This window comes from Bubalus kerabau, chromosome 4, assembly GCF_029407905.1.
Source record: "Bubalus kerabau isolate K-KA32 ecotype Philippines breed swamp buffalo chromosome 4, PCC_UOA_SB_1v2, whole genome shotgun sequence".
Classification (NCBI taxonomy): domain Eukaryota; kingdom Metazoa; phylum Chordata; class Mammalia; order Artiodactyla; family Bovidae; genus Bubalus; species Bubalus kerabau.
Genome location: NC_073627.1, coordinates 14,512,422 through 14,537,860, shown reverse-complemented (window position 1 = coordinate 14,537,860; position 25,439 = coordinate 14,512,422). Strand labels below are relative to the sequence as shown.

At 43.5% G+C, this 25,439-nt stretch overlaps 1 protein-coding gene across 1 annotated transcript in view; it reads left to right on the top strand.

Annotated features, from left to right (window-relative positions):
* B3GNTL1 (UDP-GlcNAc:betaGal beta-1,3-N-acetylglucosaminyltransferase like 1) overlaps positions 1 to 25,439 on the top strand; it is a 104,816-nt gene that overhangs the window by 9,658 nt on the left and 69,719 nt on the right. Inside the window, exon 4 of the mRNA XM_055575478.1 lies at positions 9,536 to 9,600. Coding sequence (XP_055431453.1) covers positions 9,536 to 9,600 — 65 coding nt within the window. The remainder of the gene's footprint in view (positions 1 to 9,535; positions 9,601 to 25,439) is intronic.

The following is a 25,439-nucleotide window of genomic DNA, read 5'->3' as shown; positions in this document are numbered from 1 at the left end:
TTGGATAGTTTTAGTAAAGTCCGCTCCCCTGTGGCTGCAGTGTGAAACCTCTAATGCTCTGTCTCAGGAGTGCCATGCCAGGCGTGCCCATAGTCATCCTGAGGGGGCAGCAGGGCTGGCCTCTCTTTCCCTGACCACACCCAGCTGTCAAGCTCCACTGATTGCTGACTGCTTTACTGTTTTCAGCAATACCTAGGGGCATAAGAATGATTCAAGTGAATTCAAGCTCCTTCAAAGGAATAGTTCTTGAGGTCAGTGTTTGAAGTTTGTTCTGACACCGGGAGGGCTCTTCCCAGCTGTCTCTTACCAGTTTATGTTTGACAAACTAGTCGTCGCACAGCTTAACCTGTGTTGTTGATGAATCTATCCGTCGCTCTTTGGAAGAAAAGCTGTGATTTCCTCTTCCAGCTGCCTTTACTTCTGTTTTGAGTGTACCCTAGGGCTTAACCTTGACACTCTATTGCAAGTGAAGTAGGGGAAGGGCAGCAACCCTTTATCTCTCTTCATATGAAGCCCCTACCCCACAAGCCAGGGCAAGGGCATTTGGGTCCTCAGTTTTCTTGGTGATACCACACCCAAGGTAGACAGAGCATCCAGTGCAGCATGGGGGCTGGTGGGAAAAGGAGGTCCCACTTTTCGACTGCACTTGCCTGGGCCTCACCCTCAGCAACAGGTACCTGGGGTCAGGACGAGAAATGTCGATGCCCGATCTCTTCCAGGAAAACAGCTTTTGACAGGCCAAGCAGAAGAGGGAAGCTTGTATTTTTGGCTATATCTGTCTAGGGTGGGTTTCCGCCTTAGGGGGAGGGAAGTAGCAGATCTCAGGTCAAATATCTTGTTGTTGTTGTTCAGTCGCTCAGTTGTGTCCAACTCTTTGCAACCCGATGAACTGTAGCGTGGGCTGCAGCCAGACTTCTCTGTCCTTCACCATCTTTTGGAGTTTGTTCAAACCCATGCCCATTGTCGTCAGTGATGGCATCCAATCATCTCATCCTCTAACGCCCTCTTCCTGCCTTCAATCTTTCCCAGGATTCAGGCTCCTTTCCAGTAAGTCGGCTCTTTGCATCATGTGGCCAAAGTATTAGAGCTTCAGCTTCAGCATCAGTCCTTCCAGTGAATATTCAGGGTTGATTTCCTTTAGGATTGACTGTTTTGATCTCCTTGCAGTCCTAGAGACTCTCAAGAGTCTTCTCTAGCACCACAGTTCGAAAGCATCAATTCTTTGGCACTCAGCTTTCTTTATAGTCCAACTCTCACATCCATGCATGACTACTGGAAAAACCATAGTTTTGACTAGATGGACTTTTGTTGGCAAAGTGATGTCTCTGCTTTTTAACACGTTGTTTAGGTTGGTCATAGCTTTTCTTCCAAAGAGCAAGCATCTTTTAATTTCATGGTTGAAGTCACCATCCACAGAGATTTTGGAGCCCAAGAAAATAAAGCCTGTCACTGTTTCCCCATCTATTTGCCATGAAGTGGTGGGACTGGATGCCACCATATTTGTTTTTTGAATGTTGAGTTTTTAAGCCAGCTTTTTCACTCTCCTCTTTTACCTTTATCAACAGGCTGTTTAGTTCCTGTTCCCTTTCTGCCATAAGGGTAGTGTCATCTGCATATCTGAGGTTTTTGATATTACTATTACTGAGTTTTAGTAGATTTTCTTGAATAAATTTTTTTTCCATTTGTTTGGTGCCCTTAGGGCCATTTCCAGAGACTGTAAATGGTTGGGTTTTTAAAAATAAGTTTCACCGGTTTTGCTGGCAAGCAGCTGTGGAGCTCTGCTTACTATCATACCAGCTCCAATAAAAATTCCTTATGGTTCTTCTTCATCTTCTTTGTTGGCTTATTAGTTACAGTTCCCTTTTTTGCTATTTTAATGATTGATTTGAGTTTATAGTATATACAACTTAGCAAGTTCAATCCCTCAAATGTGTGTAGAACTTCATGTATAGTGTGAGCACTGGACAGTGCACGTCCGTTTCTCCCTTTCTACCTTTTTTGGGGGCTGTTGTCATGCATTCTACTTTTACATGTGCTGTAGACCCCACAAATGCTGGTATTAACTTAGTTTAAGCAGTCAATCATCTTTTTAAGGAATTGAAATAATAAGAAAGAAAATTACTCATTTACTCATATAATTATGGTTTTCAGTGCTCTTCATTTCTTTGAATAGAACCAGATGCCCATCTGCTTGTCCTTCTGCCTGAAGGACTTTTCAAAACATTTCTTGCAGTGATGGTCTGTTGACAATGAATTCTTACACCTTTCGTATGTCTTTATCTGGTGCATTTGAGTGTTGGCTGGTGAATCCTGTGATGAAGAAATTTCATCACAAGCTTTATTATCCTTCCTTTAGTCCCTGAGAAGGAAATGGCGGCCCACTCCAGTACTCTTGCCTGGAAAATCCCATGGATGGAGGAGCGTGGTAGGCTGCAGTCCATGGGGTCGCAAAGAGTCAGACTTGACTGAGCGACTTCACTTCTGCCCCCAGAGCCCTTCCCCATTCAGGTGAGCCTGTCTCTTAGGTAACCTGCCTGTACTGCTTTTGTCTTCCTCCCTTTTCTTCCCTTCCATCTTACTCTGTTCCTTTTCAGAGTGGACGGGGAGAAGAGAAGGGGAGGCCTTAGGTGGCTGGTCTTGTGTATTTGTGGGAGCAGCTTCTCCCATCCTGTGCTGCCTCCTGAACCTGCAGTTCTTGTGCTTCGCAGAGATGGAGTGACGGGTGGGCAGTCAGCTCACCAAACAGCAGTGGGTGGAGGAAAGACCACAGTGCAGAAGTTCTTGCCAAGCAAGGCCCCGAATTGTGGTGCTGGGTTTCCTTCCACACCAGCGTCCGACCTCTTTCTGTCTCCTCTTGAGGCTCCTACAGTTTTTCAGTTGGGTGTTCAGAGCCTTGTGATCTCTTGATCCAAGTGTTGACTTGGGTAGAGAGGGAAGACTCCCAGTTTCTTTGGTTCCCTGTCATATCCAATGCCAACAGTTTATCACATTATCTTGGATTTTCTAGTTAGGCAATCTAATCCTGAATAAATATTTTAATTTTGTTTCTTTATTTCTAATTTATTCTTTATTTTCATAAGTAGTATTGGGGTAGGAAGTCTAGAAGAACAATGTGGGATCACATTAACTAGTCCTTTTATTGTGCTGGCTTAGTGGAAATGTGTGTAGTGTTTCCGTGTTACAAGCATGATATTTACTATTGCTTTCTGATAGATACTTTTATCAGGTACCTTGAGATCTCTAATTTAGTAAGCCTTCAGAAAATGAGGTGTGAGTATAGAATTTAATTAAATGTCTTTTAGATATCTGTTAAGGTGATTGTTTTTTTCTTTCCTCCTAACATTTTTATTGTGGTAAATTACATTAGTATTTTTCTTAATAATGAATCACTCTTACAGTGCCAAAATTAATCAACAGTGACAGTATAGTGTTTTTATGCCATGAAATTGATCAGCTTTCTTAAGGATTTTTACATCTGTGTACATAGAGAACATTGGTTTGTAGTTTTCTTGTGTGAGTTACATGTCTGGCTCCATCTGGGGCTTGATAATGTAGCTTCATAAGAGCAACAACTGCATAGAACATTTCAGCCCCCCTTTGTTTCAACCTCCCCAGTAAACTAGCTTCCAGCCTGCATTTAGATGGCAGGAAAACCATTTACTTATTTTCACGAATAAATGTCTGCTTTGACTAATTGCAGATATTTTTAAAATAAAGAAAATGTGGTTAAAAAAAAAAAGTAGACGTATAGGAAAGTCTGCAATGAAATGTAAAAGCCCCACGCCCTGGGAGCAGCCAGTGTGTTTTAGTTCCTACTGGATTTATTTAACTCACAGAATCAGTTGATACTTGCTATGAAAGAGGAAACATTTAACCCACTGAAGGGACTTCACACTTCCCTTTCTCTTTTTTCCTCCCTCAGAGTTTTAGTTTGTTGTATTTATATTGTCAGCGTTTATAATCTTCACATTCTGTTCTGTAACTCTTGTTGTTTTATATACTTGATTAATAAGTTGATTCCAACAGCTTAAACCTTGTGAAAACAGCAGTAGTGGTTTTTAAAATAAGTGACTGTTCTTCACTGCAGACTACCTAGCGGATTAGACTTGGAAGAGGAACTGAAATGAATCTGCTGCTAACCCCGTGCTGCACACTGAGGGGATTCCCAGGTGCCAAGATCTATGGAGCCTTTAAAAAATCTTCTGCTTTATTCCCTTCTATTTATATGCACGTGCCACTGTTTGTTTTTTTCCCTTTGCTTTTTACTTAGTTTTCTTTTTAATATGTTCCTTTTTCATTTCTCTGGAATACTTCTTCAAGTAGTTTTTCCATATCTGGTATGTGGATGGTAAAATATTCAGGGTATTTACATGTCTGAAAATGTCTTTATTTTGTACTATGGTTATTTGACAGTTTAGCTGTGTATAAAATTCTAGGTGGAAAATATTTTTCCTTAGAATTTTGGAGTAATTGCCTCATTATCTTCTGGTGTCCGCTGATTCTAGTAAGACATCTTATGTCAGTCTGATTCTTATTATTTTAAAGATATCTTTTCTGAAAGTATGTAAGATTTTTCTTTATGTTTTGAGTTTTGAAATTTCATGAAGCTGGGTCAAGATGTGGTAGTTTCTTCATTTACCCTCGTTTCTATACAGAATGATTAGCTTTGCATTCTTAGCCTTAATTGTAATCTATTGTGCTTCCAGTAGTTTGACTTTACAATTTTCATGTAAAACTTGAGAATAAGTTTATATGCCTGCACAGACTGCTAGAACTGAAGGTGGAGGCAGGACAGATGATAAGACTGGCTGGTGGACAGGTTCCTATAAGTTTTAGGAGTCATGTCTTTCTTTAATTTTGGCTGCATGTTAGAATAGTCTAGCGGGCTTTAGGAAACCTGATGCCCAAGTCCTACGCTAAGATTTTCTTGTGTAATTTGTCTGGGGTACAAACATAGCAGGGGATTTGTAAAGAATCTTCCCAAGAGATACTGAGGTGCATCCACTCCTTTAAAACCCTCAGCAATGTGCAGCTTCACTCTATGGTGGGCTTGGTCCTGAGGGAGTCTTGTTAGCTCCTGACACAGCTGAAGATTTGGGGTCCTCCTGGAATACGCCTCAGATGAGATCCAAGGGGGTGTTCGCTTTGAGATCCTGTTCGGATCCAGTGGGTGACTTGCCAACACACAGGCTCGCCGCTGCTCAGATCCTTTCCCAGTGAGGGGGTCAGTAGGGTTTGGGTTAAGACTGGAGCATTCAGGATAGTTCTCAGGGGAAAGGTGTGAGTGGGAGAGATAGTCCTGCTCTCTCTACACCTCTTGTCCTGTAAGCCCCCTTCTCATCTTCCTGCTTTCTCTCTGGTCCTTTCTTCCAGCGCTGGGTGGTCAGGGGACCATGTCACTTTCACTTGATGATTCTTGCTTGTGCCCCTTGCAAGTTCACGTGGTTCTTGCCTGAGTTCTGGGAGGACTGTGTTGCTACCCCTGGGGGACTTGCTGATTTACCTGGAGTTCATCCCCCACCCCCGAGTTGAGCTCTCTGGGGCCTGCCCTCTAACGGGTTTAAACATCCCTGAACACTAGCTCTTAAGGAATATGGTGTACTGTTCTGTGAAGGCGCTTATCCTCCCACCGAGGGCAACCAGGACGAGTGCCCTTTGCTTTGCCTTTTGTAGCTTCCAGCCAGTATTTTTGTTTTTGTTTCTTGGCGGAGGGGGACAAGTAAAGGGTGAATGTTGGTGAAGGTGAGTTAAGAAACAGTTGGACTTTTGCGAATGAAACAAACTTCTCTCCCAAAATATGCTCCCCTGCCCTGCCTCGTGTTCCTCACAAATAGCAGCCAGTGCCCTCTACCTAGGAAAGCAGAAAACTGTAGAAAATATTTTAGAAAAAAATTAAAAATCAGAAATAATTTAAAAATCTTGGTCCTTTAAAAGAAGAAAGCTCTTTTTTTTTTTTCCTCCTTTTAGAAGGTTCCTATGGAAAGACTGTGTTGTTTGACGTTGCACAGTGACCCCATGCAGAGGTGCCTTTTGGTGGGTGAGGGCTCCATGGTTGGGTCCACCGCACCCAACCTATGCCTTGATTTCCTTCTTTGTGAACAAGCCGTATCAGTAGTGCCCAGGTGGGTGTTGGCAGGGCATAGGACAAGCTGATGGGAGCAGGCTTCCAGAAGAGGCCGCATGTGATGGGCCCTCAAGAAGTCTAGCAGCTGTTCTGTTATTGTCTTCTTCCTCCTCCTCCTCTTCATCACCTTGTGCACATTTTTAATATATCCCCCCAAATATTTCTTGTTTTCATTATCTTTAGTCTGTTAGAAATTGTTTATAAATCAGTTATTGTGGAACGTCTGTTTCAACTTCCTTCTGAAACCTGCCGAAGAATTGATACTTTTGAACTGTGGTGTTGGAGAAGACTCTTGAGAGTCTCTTGGACTACAAGGAGATCCAGCCAGTCAATCCTAAAGGAAATCAGTCCTGAATCTTCACTGATGCTGAAGCTGAAGCTCCAGTGCTTTGGCCACCTGATGCAAAGAGCTGACTCACTGGAAAAGACCCTGCTGCTGGGAAGGATAGAAGGGAGGAGGAGAAGGGGATGACAGAGAATGAGATGGTTGGATGGCATCACCGATTCAACGGATGTGAGTTTGAGCAAGCTCTGGGAGATGGTGAAGGACAGGGAAGCCTGGCGTGCTGCAGTCCATGGGATGGCAGAGTCAGACACGACTGAGCGACTGAACAGCAACAACTATGAACAACCTTTGAAGATTTTTTAAAATCAGGATGTTTTGTATCTTCCATAGTGGAATGAGAGTAAATTAAAGGCATTTTGATGACACCTGTGATTGGTTGTATAATCTCTACTTTAAAAGCAAGTTTTATTTTTTTTAAAAAAGCAAGTTTTATCTTTCATAAAATGCTTTTTATAGAGTAGATATAACTTGAGCCACATCACCTTTGTATGTTTTCTATCAATAACAAAAAAGTAAATTGTAATATTGTGAAGAAATGATTCTGCTGTCTCTTTGAGGTTGGATAAGGCGAATTCGTGGGAATCCTGTGTTACACATTAATAAAATGGAGTTAATTTGATTATGTCTGAAAGGACACATTTTCCAATAATAATATTTTCTTAAATAGGCAATGTTATATCGACTATTGGATACTGTAGCTCCAAAGTATCTATTTTTAGAAGTGTTGGGTATTTAAATTGGGTTAAGATTCATTTACTATTATTTCATATCATAATAAAGCAAAACATTTCTTAATAATGTGATCACTTGCTAAAATTGAAGTAAAACACAATCCCACCCTCTTCTCTCCAAGAGTAAGGAATGTTAATATCGCACCGAGGCGGGAGTTTTTCCTGCTGTGACCATGACAACCGACTCCCCTCACAAAGGGATAGGCCTCCCCAAACATCAGGCCCTGGCACAAACATTTGACTTTTCAAGGCAATAATATTAAAGCAAATTCCTTATCTTTGCCAAACACAAGACTCATCGTGAGAAACTTTCAGCTTCCTTGGTAGATGCGTTTTCCTTCATTACCCAAATTCTTGGGGTCAGTTTTTCCCCTTCTAAAACCCAACGCCAATAAAACCACTTTCTTGCTGATTTCCAAGTGATTATGAAAAGTCTCTTCCCGTTTTTTTTCGTTTTGATTCCATGCGCGCTCTCTCTAGGCCTGCCTTGCTTTGCAGTGACGATGGAGATTCAGCTCTAGCTGCTAATCCATCCCCAGGGGTTAGGAGGCAGGCCCCTGCCTCCCCTTCTGTGCTTTTCCTTTGCTTGCTTGTTATACCTGTGGTTCTTTGAAATCTGTGACAGTCCCACTAACTGGTTTGGGTTGGCCAAGCTTTAGGGTTAACACTGGAAATTAAGGTGCTACCTCACATGATAATAGCCAGACACAGCTCTGGGTCATACCCTTTGACGCCCTGCGCGAGGGCCGCGGTCCATCCTTGTGGCTGCAGTGCGATGTGCTCCAGAGCGCGGCTGAGTAACAGGAGGGACCTGCTTTCTCTTCCTGCTCCCCTTACTGCAGAAAATTGGGGAGCACCTGGGATGAGGCCTGGGGCAGACCTTAGCTGGTGTCCCCTGGGACGGCCACAGTCTTCAGGTCATCTCAGTCTTTGAGTCAAAGGGATTTATTGTTTTAATTCTGCACACACCTGTTGTGCTTTGTGTGACTTTCCAGGGTGGCACCAAATCTAAGTGTCTCTGTAATGCGATTAGGGTACCGGAACCTCTTTTCTAGGGACGTGGGAATTGTGCCCCTCAAAGGCCCCTTGGCTCCTTCTTTGGGACTCAGTGCCTCCTCTAACCTGCCCTGCCCTAGGCATGCAGACCGGGCCTGCTGTGTATTGATTTCTGCGCTCTGTTCCTGTTCTGAAGCCTTTCCTAGCTGCCCTCCCTGTGAGTGCTGTCTGTGCTCCCCATGCGGCTCACTGCCCAGTCCATCACTCGGAACCTCATTCTCTGAATTTAACTCGTGTTGCCTCTCTGACCCCCTCTGCCATGGTCTCATCTCCTCTCCATAAGCCTCCCTAGTGCTTCCCACCGTTCATTTGGCACCTTACATAGGTTTTCGGTTACCTCTCTTTCCAACTCAGTTGTAATCTCTTTGAAGATGAGGATTTTAAACCATTTATTAAAATGTAATATCCATGTAGGAAAGTACACCTATCATCAAAGTACAGCTCAGTTGTTTTTCCACAAACTGAACACACCCTGCAGCCAGCTCCCTGAGGCAGAGCTGACCTCACCGGCCCTGGAAGCCCCCCCCATCCCTGGGGCACCGCTTCCTTGATTTCCAGGCACAGGTGCATCTGCAGCCTTGGTGCTCCACGTGCCGTCCCGGTGCTCAGCAGTGCAAGCGGCGCCAGCTCTGTGTGCGGCCAGGATTTTCATACACGTGGTCTATTTTCTATTCCGTGAGGGGTTCTTGTGCCAGTCATGTCTTGGTGAAGTTGGGTCTGTACCTCCTGGGGGAGCTGGGGGGTCCCAGGACATGTAGGAAGAGTAGACACTGACAGGGCCTGTAACTCATCCCTGGAACACGTGTTCAGTGAAATCTGTGCCCATGAAGTGTCCAGTCCAATGAGCTGCTTCTACCAGCCGATCTCTCGGCTGTGTTTGTGGCCCCATCTGTCAGGTAACTGTATCGTGACTTTTATCAGCAGAGGCTTTAGAGAAAGTGTTTCTGCCAGTTCTATTCAAGTCCTTCCATTCAGGGACATTGTAATTTTGTGTTTTAAAAATACTCCCCAGGGTTACATTAGTGCTGTGCTGGATAGATGTTTGCCGGCTTTATTTTCCTTCTGTGAGCACATTCTGCCTTAACACTAGTACTGGGTGGACTCTTGTCTGTCATCATTATATTTACTGCATCAGTTTCATCTAAATTGGTCTGAGTTTTTACTTGGCAGTGAGGAGTGTTCCTAGCTTTCCTACCGTGTACCTCGCAGTAAGTTTTATGCAAGAGAATCCACTAAAACTGAGTTCTAAAAGAGCTTTTCCTTTTCTCTTTTAAACAGTCGGATATTCTAAAAATCAAGCAGTAGCACAGAGCTCAGGGTCTTACCTTTGCTTCTTGGATGCGGTAAGTAACTGTTTTATTTAAAATGTCTGACTGTATGTTGGTTCAGTAATTAAGAGATATTACATTTTAGTGTAGTTCTTTAAAATCATTGTTCTAATATGTTGCAATCAGTCTCTAACGTTGGCAAGTTGTTTCTGTGTAACTGCTGTAGCACCTGTTGAGGGGATTGATTTTTGATCAATGGGGTTACATAAAAGCAGAAAATTGCACAACAGAGAAACATATAAACAAAGTGAAGATAAACTAAGGAGATGTTGACAGATAACAATACTTAGAAGATTAATAGCCTTTAATAGAACTAATTCATGCAAGTTGGTGAGAAAACACAAAGAGTAATGAGTAGTAGATAAACAGAAAAGGACAGGAGTGGAGACTTTCAGAGGCAGATATGCAAGCAATGAGTTTTAAAGATGTTACATCATTTGTGATCAAACACAAATTGAATTAGTTTGGTGCTATGTTTAAAAATGAAATTTAATCGTGTAGTGTTTGGAAATGCCATGTGAACTGGTAGCGTTGACAGCATAATTTTGCATTTTGTGTTAAGAACTTTAAAAAGGCTTATGCTCTGGACCCTGAATTTCACTCTAGGTATCCTTGAAATTCTGAAAAAGATATATGTACAAAGAAGCTCTAGTGTTATTAATTATAATGGAAAATTAGTTAATGGAAACAAGTTAATACTGGACAGGAGAGTAATGATGAATTGAACTGTGGTCAGTCTGTATGAGAAAATTACTGTAATGTTCATAAAGAATTTTTAATAACATGACAAATGATGATTGTGGGTGAAAAAAGAACCCATGATTGTATGTGTTGTGTATACTCATGTGTAGATTTTCTCTTTAGTGGCACTCTGAGAACATTTATCTGTAGGCAGTCTTCCTTGGGCCCCTCCAGGCCTGGGGGCGCAGGGTGGGCTGCACTCCTTTTGTCTGACCTCTGGCCCTGGGGCTCCTTTTCCTCTATTTCTGTTTGTTTCATTTCTTTGATTTTTGATCTTTGTGGTTTTGCATCTGGATTCATCCTGGTGCTCCACCTCTGACACCTGATATTGGACCCTGGCCTCCATACTTGCAGCCCTTCATACGTTGCAGCCTTTCTGAAGTGCAACGTAAGACGGTTGTTTTCTTCTCATGACAGCTGTGTGGTGTCCCGTAGGTTCTGAGCAGAAATCTTAGCTTATTTTCCAGTGTCCATGGTAATTCCTTTCCCTCTTTGTGAACGTAGGTCCCTGGGTCTCAGGGGCACAGAACTGGATGAACCCTGACCCTGGGTTCAGGACACATCTTGGTTGCTGGGCCGTGCATCCATCTCCTCGTTTGTTTCTGCGCCCATGTCTCTTTTGCTAACGCTCAGCACCCATAATCCTGCCGTCCAAGACTAGTGCTAACTCCTGCTCCAACCTTGTTTACACTGCCTTCCACTCCTGGCGACCACCACACAACGCCCTGTCCCCACCCGCTGCTGAACTTTTTGGTGTCTAAGCAAATCTGAAAAAAAAAAAAAAATTAAAAAATTTTAGTTGTATTTAACTTTATAAAAAGGGTACCAGGCTGTATAAAATATTTTGGAACTTTGTAAACTTATATTGTTAAGGTCCATCCATATTGTTGCACATCATTGTAGTTCATTCTCTTTTGTTTTTGTTTTTTAATTGAGGGAGAATTTATATACAGTGAAATGCAAGATTTTCATTTTGCATCAAAATGTGAAAATGGTGTACAAAATGAGCCACGTGAGGGTCCTGACACCCGTACACACCCCTGTCACTCACAGTCGAATCAGAGCAGACGATGATTCCATCAACCAGAGCTGCTCCCAGACAGGCCGCGCGGTGTGGGCACCTGCATTTAGCATCCACACCACATCGTGGGCGCCTGTGACTGCAAGTGCTGGCGGGCTGTTCTCTGTTTTAATCAGTGGTGTGAAGGTGCCATGCTGATCATGCTACCACTGGTCAACATTCAAGCAGTTACTAGTTTGGGTTATTTTAATAAAAGTGCCATCACCATCACGATGAAAGCGTTCCTGTGGGTGTGTGTTCTGTTTCTCTTGGGAAGATAAAAGGTGCGGGGTTGAAGAACCACAGGTAAAGGAACCTGCCGGGGCAGTGTGGCCCTGTCTGCTCCACATTCTCCCAGCACTGATGAGTCAGCCTTGGCTTCAACCCCTCTAGCAGAATTGAAGTGCATCTCATTTGTGTTCATTTACATTCCCTGATGGCTAGTGATGTTGAGCACCTTCTCATCACTTTACAGGCCATTCATAAATCCTTTTTGGTGAGATATCGAAATCTTTGCCCATTTTTTAAAAAAAATTGGAATGTCTTATTGGTTGTCAGTGTTTGGTATGTATTCTGGATGCAAGTCCTTTGTCAGATACCTGCTTCCTGAGTATTTTCTCCCCATGTGACTTGCCTTTTCATATTTTAATGGTGTCTTTTGATAAGCAGAAGTTTTAAATCTTGATGAAGTTCAAATCATTGATTTTTCTCTTTTTATAGTTAATTTTTTTTTATCTGAGAAGTCTCTGCTTACCCCAAAGAAGTTATTCTCTTGTTTTCTTACTTTCATATTTAGTCCCATGATCCACCTTGTGTTCATTTCTGTGTCTCCTGTGGTAGGAAGCAGGGGTTAATTTTTTCATATGGATATTAAGCGGCACCAGTGCTGAAGAGACTTTCTTTCGCGCTTGTATTGCCCCGGTGCTTTGTTGAGAATCAATTGGCCGTGTCAGTGTAGGTTTGTTTCCAGACTTTCTGTTCCGTTCTGTTTCTCTATTGTCTGCAGCTCATTCATTCGTCTGCTGTACAACATTCCACTGGGCAAGCACACTGCGCGTATTCACCCATGCTCCCACTGACGGGCACCCGGGCCGTTTCCACGCTCTTGCCCTTGTGCATAGCTGCTGGGGACGTTCTTGCATGCACCCCCTGTTGTACACACATGAGAGTTCCTCTGGGGTTCACACCCAGAAGTGAGTGCCCAGGCCTCAGGGGATGAGCAGTTTATCTACAGGGGAGGAGCTGTGCTGCTGCCATGCGGCTGGAGACGTTGTCCCTCCTGGCAGGTCACTGTGGGTCCCGAGCCTCCCCAGCTCTGGGTGCCCTCAGGCTCTTCAATCTCGACCAGCAGGCGGGAGCAGACTGGAGCCTCACTGTGCTTTGATGTGTGCGCCCTGATCTCGAGCCATGGTTGGCATCAGCCCACGTTGATTGGCCCTGTGGGTTTCCTTTCTTCATGACGTGTGTTTGCATCTTTTTGCCCACTTCCCTTTCCAACTGCGAGGAAAGTTGTAGGGATAGTACAGAAAACTGTTTTCAAGGCCAGCATCGCTGACCCGTTCCTCATCATCCCTGAGCCCGTCTGTGTGTATTTCCTGCAAACAAGGACATCTCCTCTGACCCAGAGCAAGGACGTCCTGCCAACAGGTGGCTGACCCTAGTGCCCACCTCCCTCACAGTCACCGAAGGGCCCCAGAATCCATGTTGCCTTTACCTGGGAGTCTCTCGTTTCCTCATCTGGAGCATTCTGCAGGCCCTTACTGACTTTCTTCATCTTGATGTTTTCAGAGATTCCCAGGCACTTTTGTAGAATACCCTTTAAACTGAGTGATGGTGTTGGGCCAAGTGTCTGTCCAGAAATCTCAGAAGGGGCAGTGCCTTCTTCTCATTGCCTCCTTGGGTACCTGTGATTTGTGCCCCAACCCTGATGAAGCCCACTGGTCACTTAATGAAGAAGGCATCTCCTATGTGGGATGGCCCACAGGGCCTCCTGCAGAGACTTCTCCTTTGGCCTGGCCTTCCTTGGACAGGGGGTGTGGGAAATGGGCCTTGGCCCCCTGAGCATGTGCTTTCCGGAAGAAGATGGTTGTGGTCTCCAGTGAACATCTGGCTTGAGCGTGACCAGTGTGTTCTGTCTCAGTGCAGGAGTGATGCCAGCGCCGCACGACCACAGCCTGTGTCAAAATGGACCGTTTCTGTAGGAAGATTGGGTTCACGAGGCCCCTTTGCTGGGGCTTTGAGGCTGTATTTTGACTTGTTAGCTTCCTGGGATGCAGTCTGGTGACTGTGTCTGGATTCAGAACATATTTCATTAGGAGCAATAGCATAGCTGGAGGCCAGCTCCCATGCTGCTCCTGGACCAGAGCTCATTCATTCATCAGATCGGTACCTGGATGTGCCAGGTACATCAGCAGGTGCAGGGCATACAGCAACAGAAAGACAGATGGAGACAGCACAGGCCAAAGCTCAGGCAACTTCAGGCCCTGAAGTCGCTGCCTCCCCAGCCTCCCCTGTGGGAGCAGCTGCTGTGCCTCCGGCTCCCACATCCCCCACCCACTACCACCCCGGGCCCTGCCCTTTGTCTCTTTCTCAAGTACTTGCGTGGCCCACCATCCTCTCTGGCTTCTCAGTGATACGCTCACCCCTCTGCATATGGTGGGACCTGCCTGCATCTGGGATGTCCCTGCCCCTGCACTTCAGTTCTGCACGCAACATTTATCACCTTCAGTGCTGCATCCTTTATTATCATCTTTGTTTGCCTTCCCTCGTAGAATATCAGCTCCACACCGGAGGGAGTAGGGCTTGTTTCTTCCCTGATGTTTCTGAAGCACCTGGAACTTGGCAAATAGTAGATATTAATAGATGGTTGTGAAATGAATTAGTGGGGTTTGGGTTTATGTGTTCAATATAAATGGTTACATTAGATTGAATTAGTTACTTCTGTATACTTACCTTGGAACCCAGCCATCCTGTTGGCTGTCATTTCCATGGAGAGCGATCTTGAGTGTGTTTACAGATGGATTTTCGGCGCCCATCACTGTGGTGCAGCGGTTCAGAGAACGTGCTCTTAGTAGCCGTTACAGACTGCTGCCTGGGGCCAGTAGTGCCTTTCTAGTGGGTTGGAAGGGCCACCCGGGGCAACCTCAGTGTCACTCCCAGTCCCCGATGTGTCCAAGGATATTCATCTTGGAGAGAAAGTGAGTCACACAAAGATCCCAATTGTCTCAGAGGGTGTCCATCAGCAGTGTTTCTGGTGAGTGGGAGGTTGATGCCCATCCCCTCATGGGAAAGTGATGTCCTCAGGCACAGTCCCTCCAAACCTGAGAGGCAGAGCACAAAGCTCAGGGACTCAGGGACTCGCCCCAGAGGGAACCCATGCAAAGCAGGCCTGGCGTCTCCCGCGCGGGCTTGAGGGCTCCGTCTACAGCCTTCAGAGGACCCACACTTTGTGACCTGGGCACCGCCGTCAGGAAATAAATTCCTACTTAGAAGGGGGTGTCTGTGTCCTTTCCTAAACATATGTTTTGCATTTGCTTACATCATCTTTGATTTCTTTCATCAACATCTTGTGGTTTTTCACAACACAGATCATGTACATATTTTGTTAAATTTGCACCAAAATATTTCATTTCCTTTGGAGCACCTGTTCATGAACATAGCATCTCTAATTTCTGTGTTCATTGTTAGCATCTAGAAATGTGATTATTTTATCTGTTGATCTTGCAGAACTCACTGGTTCTAGGTTTTTAGAGTAGATTCCTGAGGATTTTCTAGATGGTCAATTACATCATCTGCAGACGGTGGGCAGTTTGATTTCTTCTCCTCTGATCTCGAGGCCCTTTTATTTGCCTTCTTGCCTCATTGCTCTGGCTGGAACGTCTGTCGCTTCTGAACTGGGAGGAAGCACCAGCCTTTCACGTTGCATGTTGTCTTCCATTCCTAACTTGCTCAGAATTTTTATCTTGTGGACAGGTGTTGGATTTTGTCACATGCTTTTTCTGTATCAGTTGGAATTTGTTGGTTTTTAAAATATGGTTGTTACCAAAGATTTATAAGATTTTTTTCCATCTTCTTGGAATTTGGGAATTTTTCTCTGTGTGTCAGGAATCATTTCTGGAATGTGGTGAGCTCTTTTAAAATGCAGACTCAAGGTTTTTTTCAGATGAAATGAAATTTTCTGTATTGGCTGTTAATTCCTTCCTTGTACCTTGTTTCTTCCTTTGGCTTCTGGTGTTTGAATGCTGGGTCTTATCATTTGCTCATTGCCCTCTTGATTTCTGTTTCTCTATAACTTTGCATTTTATAGTTTGACCCTCCAGTTCATTTACTTAGTTGTGAGCTGTGACCACCTGTTTTGTCTTCGCCTTTGCTGTCAGAAGTTAGATGTATACTTTCCATTCCTCCATGTCCTAGGGCACCTTTGAGAGCTCTTCTTTTTTGTATCTTCCTCCAGCAACTCTAGAGGACTGCCGCTTTGTTTTGTGTCCTGGGTCCTCTCAGGTTCATTAATGGTTGTTTATGGCTCTCTGCTCCATTGGAGGCCAGACCACATGGTCCAGGGACCATGGCAGCAGGCGAGCCAGGAGGTGTGGGGCCTCCTGTCCTGGGATTGAGCCCTTCTGTCCATGGGTGGGTAGTCTCTGCTGGGTCTGGGAGAGACCTGTTTCCAGATGTCCTATGTTTTTGGCCAATTAAAAACCCAGCTCTCTCCCAGCCTCAGAGGTGAAGAGAAGCTTAATCATTTGGTGTCCCTTTTCCCCATTCCTCCCAGCAGCTCTGCAGACCTTCCTGGTGTGCCTGGGCACAACGGCCCTCCCCAGGGCATCTGCGGCTCTGCAGGCTCCTGGAGCTTGTGGTCGGTCCTGGGCTGCTGCCACTCTACCCGGGAGTTCCTGTGCCATTGTGGCCTTTTGTTGCATTCTGGGCTGGCCATTTGTTCCAGGAGAGACTGTCCTCATGTTCTTGGCTCTGTGCCACCCTGCCCCAACCCCGTTCACCTTTGGGTCTAAAAGGAGATGTGGGACAGGGGGCCCTGGGCCAAGCTGAGTCCTCCCTGTGCCATGCCCACCGCAGTCTGGCTTTTTTAATTTATAGGATCAGAGAAGGAACTGGGTTACAGAATCTGGTTGGGGGAAGAGGGGTCTTTTAAATAACTGATTTACAGGTGACTGGAAAAGTGATTTCAGCCTCTGTTGCCGTTAAACATTTTTTCCAAACTTCTGGTAAGTGGAAATATTGACTGGTGTAGATATTAGTGGTTTGTATTTCTATTTCCCCTCCAGTTCTTCCCTGCACTTGTGGGGAGGGGGAGGAATGTGGACACAGGAGGGAGAGAACTGAGTGCCTCCCGCCACGTACCTCCTGGGAGTGGAACTCGAGGCCACGCACTTTACTTTGAGGTTTCTTGAGAGCAAAGCTTTTGACCACAGGGCATGGTGGTTACCACAGGGCTACTGAATAATGTTATTTTCACTATATTTGGAATGGCATCCTTGCCAGTAACTTATTAAATGCAGATGTTGCCAACAGAGTGAGGAAGTTTGTTTCTCCTGTCTCTACAACACATGCCACCTTACTTTTTAAAAAAATTTACTGAAGTATAGTTGATTTACAATGTCGTATTAATTTCTACTATACAGCAAAGTAACTGTATATTTATATATATATATTCTTTTTAATATTCTTTTCCATTATGATTTATCACAGAATATTGAATATAGTCCCCTGTGACCACCTGATTTTTCTGTTTGACTTGCCAATTTTAGTATGGGATCATTCAGAAAAGAATATTATTATCAGCTAGAGAGAATCTGCTACAACTTTAGAAAACAGTTGAGAAATGTGCGTTCAGGTCTGGAACAGGTGGAGGCTGCTGCTTTCTAGGTGTGCCACCTGGGAATTTCAGCTCCACAGGTAAGGGTTGCTGCCCCTTAACCCCAAGCGGAAGACATGTTGCTTGGAAGCCCCAGGAAAGGGGCAACCAGGCCGGGAAGAGCCAGAGCATGAGACGCTGGGGACCCTCCAGCTCCCGTCTCTTGGCATCTCGCTGTCCCTGAGTCCTCTCCCCTGCCTTATAGCTGCTGGTGCAGAGGAGGTTGTGTGTTTTCATGTAAATATGTTTATAATTGAGCTGAACTTCAGTGGTTTTCACATCAAAGATACTTCTGCCATGTTTTAAAGTTATACTTTGATTTGAAAACCACTGAAGTTCAGCTCAATTATAAACATCTAAACACACCACTCACTTTCCTTTCTGCTCCCCCTTGCCTCTTCTTTCCTTAGAGAAAAATTATGGATTTGGTTGGACCCAAGACCTGAAGGGTATTAGTTAGCTCAGGAGCAGGGCCGTGTGCTTTAGTGATGGCTGTTTCCCAGGAAGCTCAAGCAGCACCCCTGGGAAGTAGATTAGGACCTTGGTTTATTGAGGTGGGGGAGGAAGGGGTGACCCCTTATTTAATGGCAGCTGCAAATTGGTAAAGATCCATGTGTGTAGAGTCTTCTACTTCTGTTCTTTGAAAGAAGAGATAGTCCTTATTCTTAACACTTCTGTTCAGAAGGGTTTTTCTTGAACAGAGGAAAGACATAAAAGAGTTGAAGAAAGACCTGAGAAATCTTGGCATTCTTGCTACTTACACTTCCTCAACGTCAGTCACTCGGTGCCCTACATATTCTTGTTTTGTCGGCACCATAACCTGTTGTGCTTGGAAAGCTATAGTTCTTGCCAGGTGCCACCGAACTTGGTGTTTTAAAAGAGAAGATGCTTCAGACACTGAGCTTTTGGGATATTTTTTATTTGTGCAGAGTGTTTTCATTTTAAGGCTTGGGGAAGGGAAGTGACCCAGGTATTTGTTGGGCTGCTGCTCCCCAGCACTGGTTCCAAAACCTGCTGGCCAGGGAGAGAGCCTGTTAGAAACGCAGATTTGGGGCCCGTTGCTGCAGGGGCTCAGACTCCAGGTCTTCTCAGCAGACCTGGCTTTAAGGAGCTCCACAGTGGTTCTTCTGTATCCAGCCCAGATGGCATGCATGTTTCTATTATCAAGTAGGTCGGTGCTGGACCGTGTTGTCCCAGGTGCTTCATCCACTGGGCTCCCAAGGTCTGAGTGGTCATCTTGTCCACTGCTGTGTCTGGCCCTTACTGCCAGTTTCACTGTCCCTCTCTATCTTACCAAACTGTGGGCACTGTGAAAGCAGAGGCCTCTCTGCCTCCTGCAGTAGTGTCCTGGGCCTGGTGGGCACTAAATTCCAAGCTCCTGCCCTGCAGAGCCTACCACCAGGGTGGACTTGCAGAGAAGTGGCAGAGTTGTAAGGAAAGATGGTGTGGATTCCACCCCAGAGAGGGTGCGGTCTGCTCTGCATGCGTGTGCTCTGGGCAGACCAGGACCACGGACAGTGCCAGGCGTGTCCTCCCCCTCCAGACTCCCTCTGCCCGCCTTCCTGCCAATCTCCTGCTGGTCCGAGGGGATTCTTGTCTTTTCTCCCAATTAAAGGGAATTCCTTCCTCCACCCACCCAGTACAGAGCAAGAACCAGGGGCAGGGGCATTGGCAGCACTTAGGTTTTGGGTTCTGTTGGGAGTGCTGTCAGCAGAGGGAAACGCACAACTTGAAGTTTTGTGTATATAGTAAAATTGCATGTTTGATTCTAAGTTATTTTTGTGCTTTTCTTATGCTATAATTATAGCTGTTGAAAAATTATATATGCATATAGATGGAGACTAGAAGGGAACTTAGGATGGTGAAAATAGTATGTTCAGAGGATGATGATATTGTGTAATATATAATACTGAGCATTTCTGGTATTCCTGCTGTGGAGCTTGTGCAATAAACCCAGAATTATAATATTTTCAAAAAGTGCCATGGAATGAACTCAGATTCATTTTTTTCTAAACACTGAGTGCACTTTTTGGTGGGTCCCAGCAGCCTCTGTCGATGGTTGTTGCAACTTCCGTGCTGTCACAGGAGATGAGTGCACATCCTTCTGCTCCACCATCTTGACCTGGAAGCCCAGCGCTGAGTGTACTTTGTTAGAGACATTATGCTTTAAAAGGGCTTCCCTTGTGGCTCAGCTGGTAAAGAATTGGCCTGCAATGTGGGAGACCTAGGTTCAGATCCCTGGGTTGAGAACATCCCCTGGAGAAAGGAAAGGCTACCCACTCTAATATTCCGGCCTAGAAAATTCCATGGACTCTATAGTCCATGGGGTCACAAACAGTTGGACATGACTGAATGACTTTCACTCACTTAAGAATCAGTATTACTGGAATAGTACTTACATATAATAAATTACACTCATTTAAGTGTACATTCCATGGGTTTGACAAATGTATACACACATATAAAAGCCAACTTAGTCAAGTTTAGAATGTTTCCGTTGCCATAAAAAGTTTCCTCATGCCTCTTTGCAGTCATTCTCCCACGCCTTGAAGCAACCGCAAATGTGATTTCTTTAGGTTAGTGATCTAATTATATTATCTGTTCTTTTAGTACATTAGGTTTTTTCTCCTGTTCTAGAACTTCATGTCGGAGAAGGCAATGGCAACCCACTCCAGTACTCTTGCCTGGAAAATCCCATGGACAGAGGAGCCTGGTAGGCTGCAGTCCATGGGGTCGCTAGGAGTCGGACACGACTAAGCGACTTCACTTTCACTTTTCACTTTCATGCATTGGAGAAGGAAATGGCAACCCACTCCAGTGTTCTTGTCTGGAGAATCCCAGGGACGGGGGAGCCTGGTGGGCTGCCATCTATGGGGTCGCGCAGAGTCGGACACGACTGAAGCGACTTAGCAGCAGCAGCAGAACTTCATGTAAATAGAATCATACAATATGTACTCTTGTGGTTGGCCTTTGTTGGCTCAGCATATGTTTTTGAGATTTATCAATATTGTTTCTTATACCAGTAATTCAGTCTTTTTATTGCTGACTAGTGTATCCTAATGCATGGATAAACCACAAATTGTTTATCTATATAGTCATCCATTGATGGACATTTAGGTGGCTTCCTGTATTTGGCTATGATGAGTACAGATGCTCTGAAAATTTGTGTACAGGTCTTATCATGAACATATGTGCTCATTTCTCATGGGTAAATATCTAGAGATAGATTGCTAAATGATACAATACATGTACATTTAACTTTGTGAGAGACTACAAAACTATCTTACAAAGAGACTGAATCATTTTACACTCCCACCAGCAGTTTGAGAGACTTCCAGTGGTTTCGTGTTCTTCCAACACTTGGAATTGTCTATATTTTAAATTTGAGCCCTTGTAGTGCACGTGTGTTTCTATCTCATTGTTTTGGCTTGCATTTCCCTGATGACTAAATATGTTGAACATTTATTTGGGCACTTAGTGATCATGCTGGAGAATCCCAAGGACAGCGGAGTCTAGGTTGCTTCCATGTCCTAGCAATTGTAAAAAGTGCTGCAATGAATATTGGGGTACATGCGTCTCTTTCAACCCCGTAGCAGCTATAGTGATAAAGCTACAGTGTCATTTTATTGAAAAAAAAAAAAAATCAGGTATTGTAAATCCTCCAACTTTGTTCTTCCTTTTCAAAATTGTTTCAAATCTCTTTAGCTCTTTCAGGATTTCTGCAAAATTTTAGAATCAGCTTGTCAAGTCTGCTTGGATTTTTTTATTGAAATTGCATTGAATTTATAGTTCTGTTTGGGAATCTTAATATTGAATCTTCTAATCTATAAACATGGTATATCTGTCAATTGATTTGGGCCTTCTTAAGTTTCTCTCAGAAATATTTTGTAGTTTTCGATATACAGGTCTTACATAAATTAAATAAAATACTTCCCAAGTATTTTATGTGTTTTGGTGCTAACAAAAATGGTTCATCTCCCAGTTTTATTGCTATAAATATACTATTAATAGATTACCTTATTTGTTTTCGTTGGTTTTGTCTTGCCTTTTGTTTTTTTCAATTAAGAACTCAGTGTTTAGTGACCATGGTATCTGTGAGTAAAGACTGCCTCTTTCTCTCTGGTCCACATGTTTTTCTTCTTTGTTCTTGGCCCATTCTGGGCTGGGACACCCCCATGCAATATCAAATAGGAATAGTTGTGGTGACAGTCCTTGTCGTGTTCAGATTTTTATTTGTTTCATCATTTACATCATGGGGAAAAAAGCACATGTAGAGAGGAGCATAAAACACAAAGGTACAGCTCAGTAAATCATCACACGGCAAATGTTTCTGAACTAGCATAGAAAATAGCCGCCTCAGTAGCACCTTTCTTGCCCTTTCACAGTTACCTTCTTCGTCCTCCCCAAAGCTAAATATTGCCCTGCCTGTTTTGGAAGATTTTATAAGTGGAATCATGTATAGTCTTCCACATCTGGCTTCTCCCACTCTGTGGCTTGTCTTTTCACTCTCTGAAAGCTGTCTATTGATGAATAGAATTCTTTAAGGAGTTTGATTTAGTAATCTTTTCCTTTATGGTCAGTGCTTTTTGTCTTCTTCATGAGTTATTTTCTCTTACCTGAAGGCCCTGAAGTTATTCTTTAATGTTCCAGATGCTTTTTTTTTTAACCTTTTCTATTTTGATGTAAACCCCACTTGAAATTGATTTTGCTTATTTCTGCTTAACATATAAACACAGCACATAAGTGCACAGTCTGTTGAGTTTTGAGGAAGTGAACGCTCCAGTGCAGCCAGTGGCCCAGCCCGGGAATGGAACATGGCCGGTGTCACACATGCCCCCTGTTCCTTGTCAGTAATTCCCCTTCTCTTCTCCACAAGACAGCTGGGATACTAACACCGTAAGTTAGTCATTTTGACCTTTATGTGATTCATCATGTGTTCTGTGCCTGCCTTATCTCACACAACATTACATTTTGGAGACTAGTTCACATTATTTTGTGAAATGGAAGTCACTCTTTTTCATTGCTATGTAATATTCCATGATATGAATGTGCCCAGTTTATCCATTCTGCTGTTTGGACATTGGGGTGTCTGAGTAATGTGCCAAGAAACCCCTGTGCTTATCTCTTGTCACACGTACAAAGGCACGTGTAGGGACGGGACTGGGATGTCCTCAGGTGCCTATGCTCGGTTTTGCTGGTTGCTGCCAGGTTCCCATGGAGGCTGGTCAGTTTGCACTCCCTCTAATGAACAGATATCCTGGCCGATTTGTATCCTTCCTTGCAGCTCTGTGAGCTGACTTCAGCCCAGCATGAATGTGAGTGTGGCCTGTTTATGGCCTCTGTGTTCTGTCTAGTTGGGTTGTCAATCTGTTCTTTTGTCTGCTGATACAACAGTGTAGCTTTATAGAACATCTGATTTCATGCTATATGTTCTCTTGTTCATCTATGTAGTAGTTGGGACTATTTAAAAAAATCTTTTTGCATTGGATAGATGTTAGAGTAATTTTGTTCATTTTCACAAAATCCGCTTTGAGTTTTTTGATTGGATTATATTGAAGCAATAGATCAATTAGGTGAGAATGGCTTCTTTACAACATTTAGTCTTCCTAACAATGACTATATGTTTGTTGATTTGTTTAGATCTTCTTTAATTTATCTCAGTAGCCATGAGTAGTTTTCATACAGAGGGCTTACAGTCCTTTGTTAAATTGATTCCTTGATATTTGATTTAAAAAAACACAGTTTTATCAGCTCTCTTGAGATGCAATTCACATAAAATCCACCCATTTAAAGTGTACAATCCAACGGTTTTTGGTATATTCACAATGTTGTGCAACTGTTACCACAGTCTAATTTTAGACTTTTTCCATCACCACAAAATTAAAGCCCGTACCTATTAGTAATTACCCCTCATCCCCCCAGCTCCCATCTGTGGGCAGCCATAGCCTCCTTTCTGTCCCTGTGGCTTTGCCTGTTCTGGACGTTTCATATAAATGGAATCTACATTATGTGGTCTCTGTGAATGGCGTCTTTCACTTGGCGTGATGTTTTCAAGGTTCGTCATGTTATAGTATGTGTCAGTACTACATTTCTCTTTATTGGTGCGTAGCAGTCCTTTGTATGAATATACACTTTATCTGTTTGCTAGTTGATGGACATTTGGGTTGTTTCCACTTTTTGACTGTTACAAATAGTGCTGCTATAAACATTCCTGTACAAGTTTTTGTGTGGCTAGGTGTTTTCAGTTCTTCCTGGAGTGGAATTGTTGGGTCATATGGTAACTCTATGTTTAACATTTTGAGGAACTACCATAATGTTTTCCAAAGTGACTATACCACTTTACATTCTCACCAACAATATATGAGAGTTATTTGACCTTTCTTGATACTACTTTAAGAGACATCGTTGTACCTATATATAAAGAAATTATTTATTGATCTTGTATCCAGAAACCTTATTAAATTCATTTTTAATTCTAATATTTCTCTGTTGATTATCTTGGGTTGTTTATGTAAGCAGTCACTTTTCCTCTTTCTACTAAGCCTTGTAACGTTTATTTTTAATGCTTCTTTATTTGGCTGTGCCGGGTCTTAGTTGCAGTGCGCAGGATCTTTAGTTGTAGCACCCAAACTCTTAGTTGGGGCACGTGGGGTCTAATTCCCTGATCAGGGATCAAACCTGGGCCCCCTTCATTGGGAGCTCAGAGTCTTACTCACTGCACCACCAGGGAAATCCCAAGCCTTGTATCTTTTCTTTTTTTTGACTCAAGTCTCCAGTGAATTGTTAAATAGAAATCATGATAATAGGCATTCTTGTTTCCCTTCACAATCTCAGAGAGCTGAAATCTTTCACTGTTAAGCATAATATGTTGTTTACCATAGTTTTTTTTTTTCATATATAGCCTTAATAAATTCTCTTCCAAAAGCCAAAGAAATATAGGGTACCCTGAGACAGAAAAAGTGTACTGGGATTGGGTGGAAATGCTTCAGAAAAGTGTCATTTCTGTTTCCCTCCATTTTAACTGCTCTCCTGGCACTGTGAGCTCCATCCCACTGTGGTCATCGTCCCTCTGTGGTCATCACTCACAGGACTTCCATTCAGGATCTCTCCTTCAACTAAATGCAGTAACACTCACCTCTGCAGTAGACTAAAAGATCTTAAATGTCAGGAAGGAGGTCGTGTCTTTAGGGTGATACTGGTTAGTGCTGGATATAGAATTTTCAAATGTTTTCCCAGTCTATGATAGTCTTTTTACTTTCTTGATAAATTTATACCTAAATTCAGTTCAGTTCAGTTCAGTTGCTCAGTCGTATCCGACTCTTTGCAACCCCGTGGACCGCGGCACGCCAGGCCTCCCTGTCCATCACCAACTCCCGGAATTCACCCAAACTCGTGTCCGTTGAGTCGGTGATGCCATCCAACCATCTCATCCTCTGTCATCCCCTTCTCCTCCTGCCCTCAATCTTTCCCAGCATCAGAGTCTTTTCAAATGAGTCAGCCCTTCGGATCAGGTGGCCAAAGTGTTGGAGTTTCAGCTTCAACATCAGTCCTTCCAGTGAACACCCAGGATTGATCTCCTTTAGGATGGACCTAAATTAAAACACAAAATTTTTAACTTTTGAAGAAGCCCAGTTTGTCAATTCTTTTTCATTATTTGTGCTTTTGTTTTCATATCTAAGAATTCTTTGCTTAATTCAAAATAACTAACATTTGTTCCTAAGTTTTTTTTCTGAAGATTTTTTTAGTTTTAGCTCTTACATTCAGGTCTGTGGTCTATTTTGAGTTAATTTTTGTGTGTGGGTAGGGTCTTATTTACCTTTTCCCTGTGGTGATCCACTTGTCCTAGCAGTTGAAAAGACTGTTTTATTCCTGTTGAACTGCCTTGAATCAACTATAATTGCCAAGGTATCTCTCTATTCTCAGTTATGCTTTACTGATCACTGTGTGTATCTTTAGGCCACCACTGTAGCTTTCCAGTAGTGAGTTTCAAAGTCAGAAAATGTGCAGAAGCTAACACAACACAATTGTGGTAAAGCAGTTATATTCCAATTTTTTAAAAAGTCAGAAACTGTAAGACCTCCATCTATAATATTTCTTCCTTTCTCAACATTTTTTCCATTCTGGATCTTTTATATTTCCAAATGAATTTTAGGGTCATCTTGTCATTTTTACAAAGGAAGC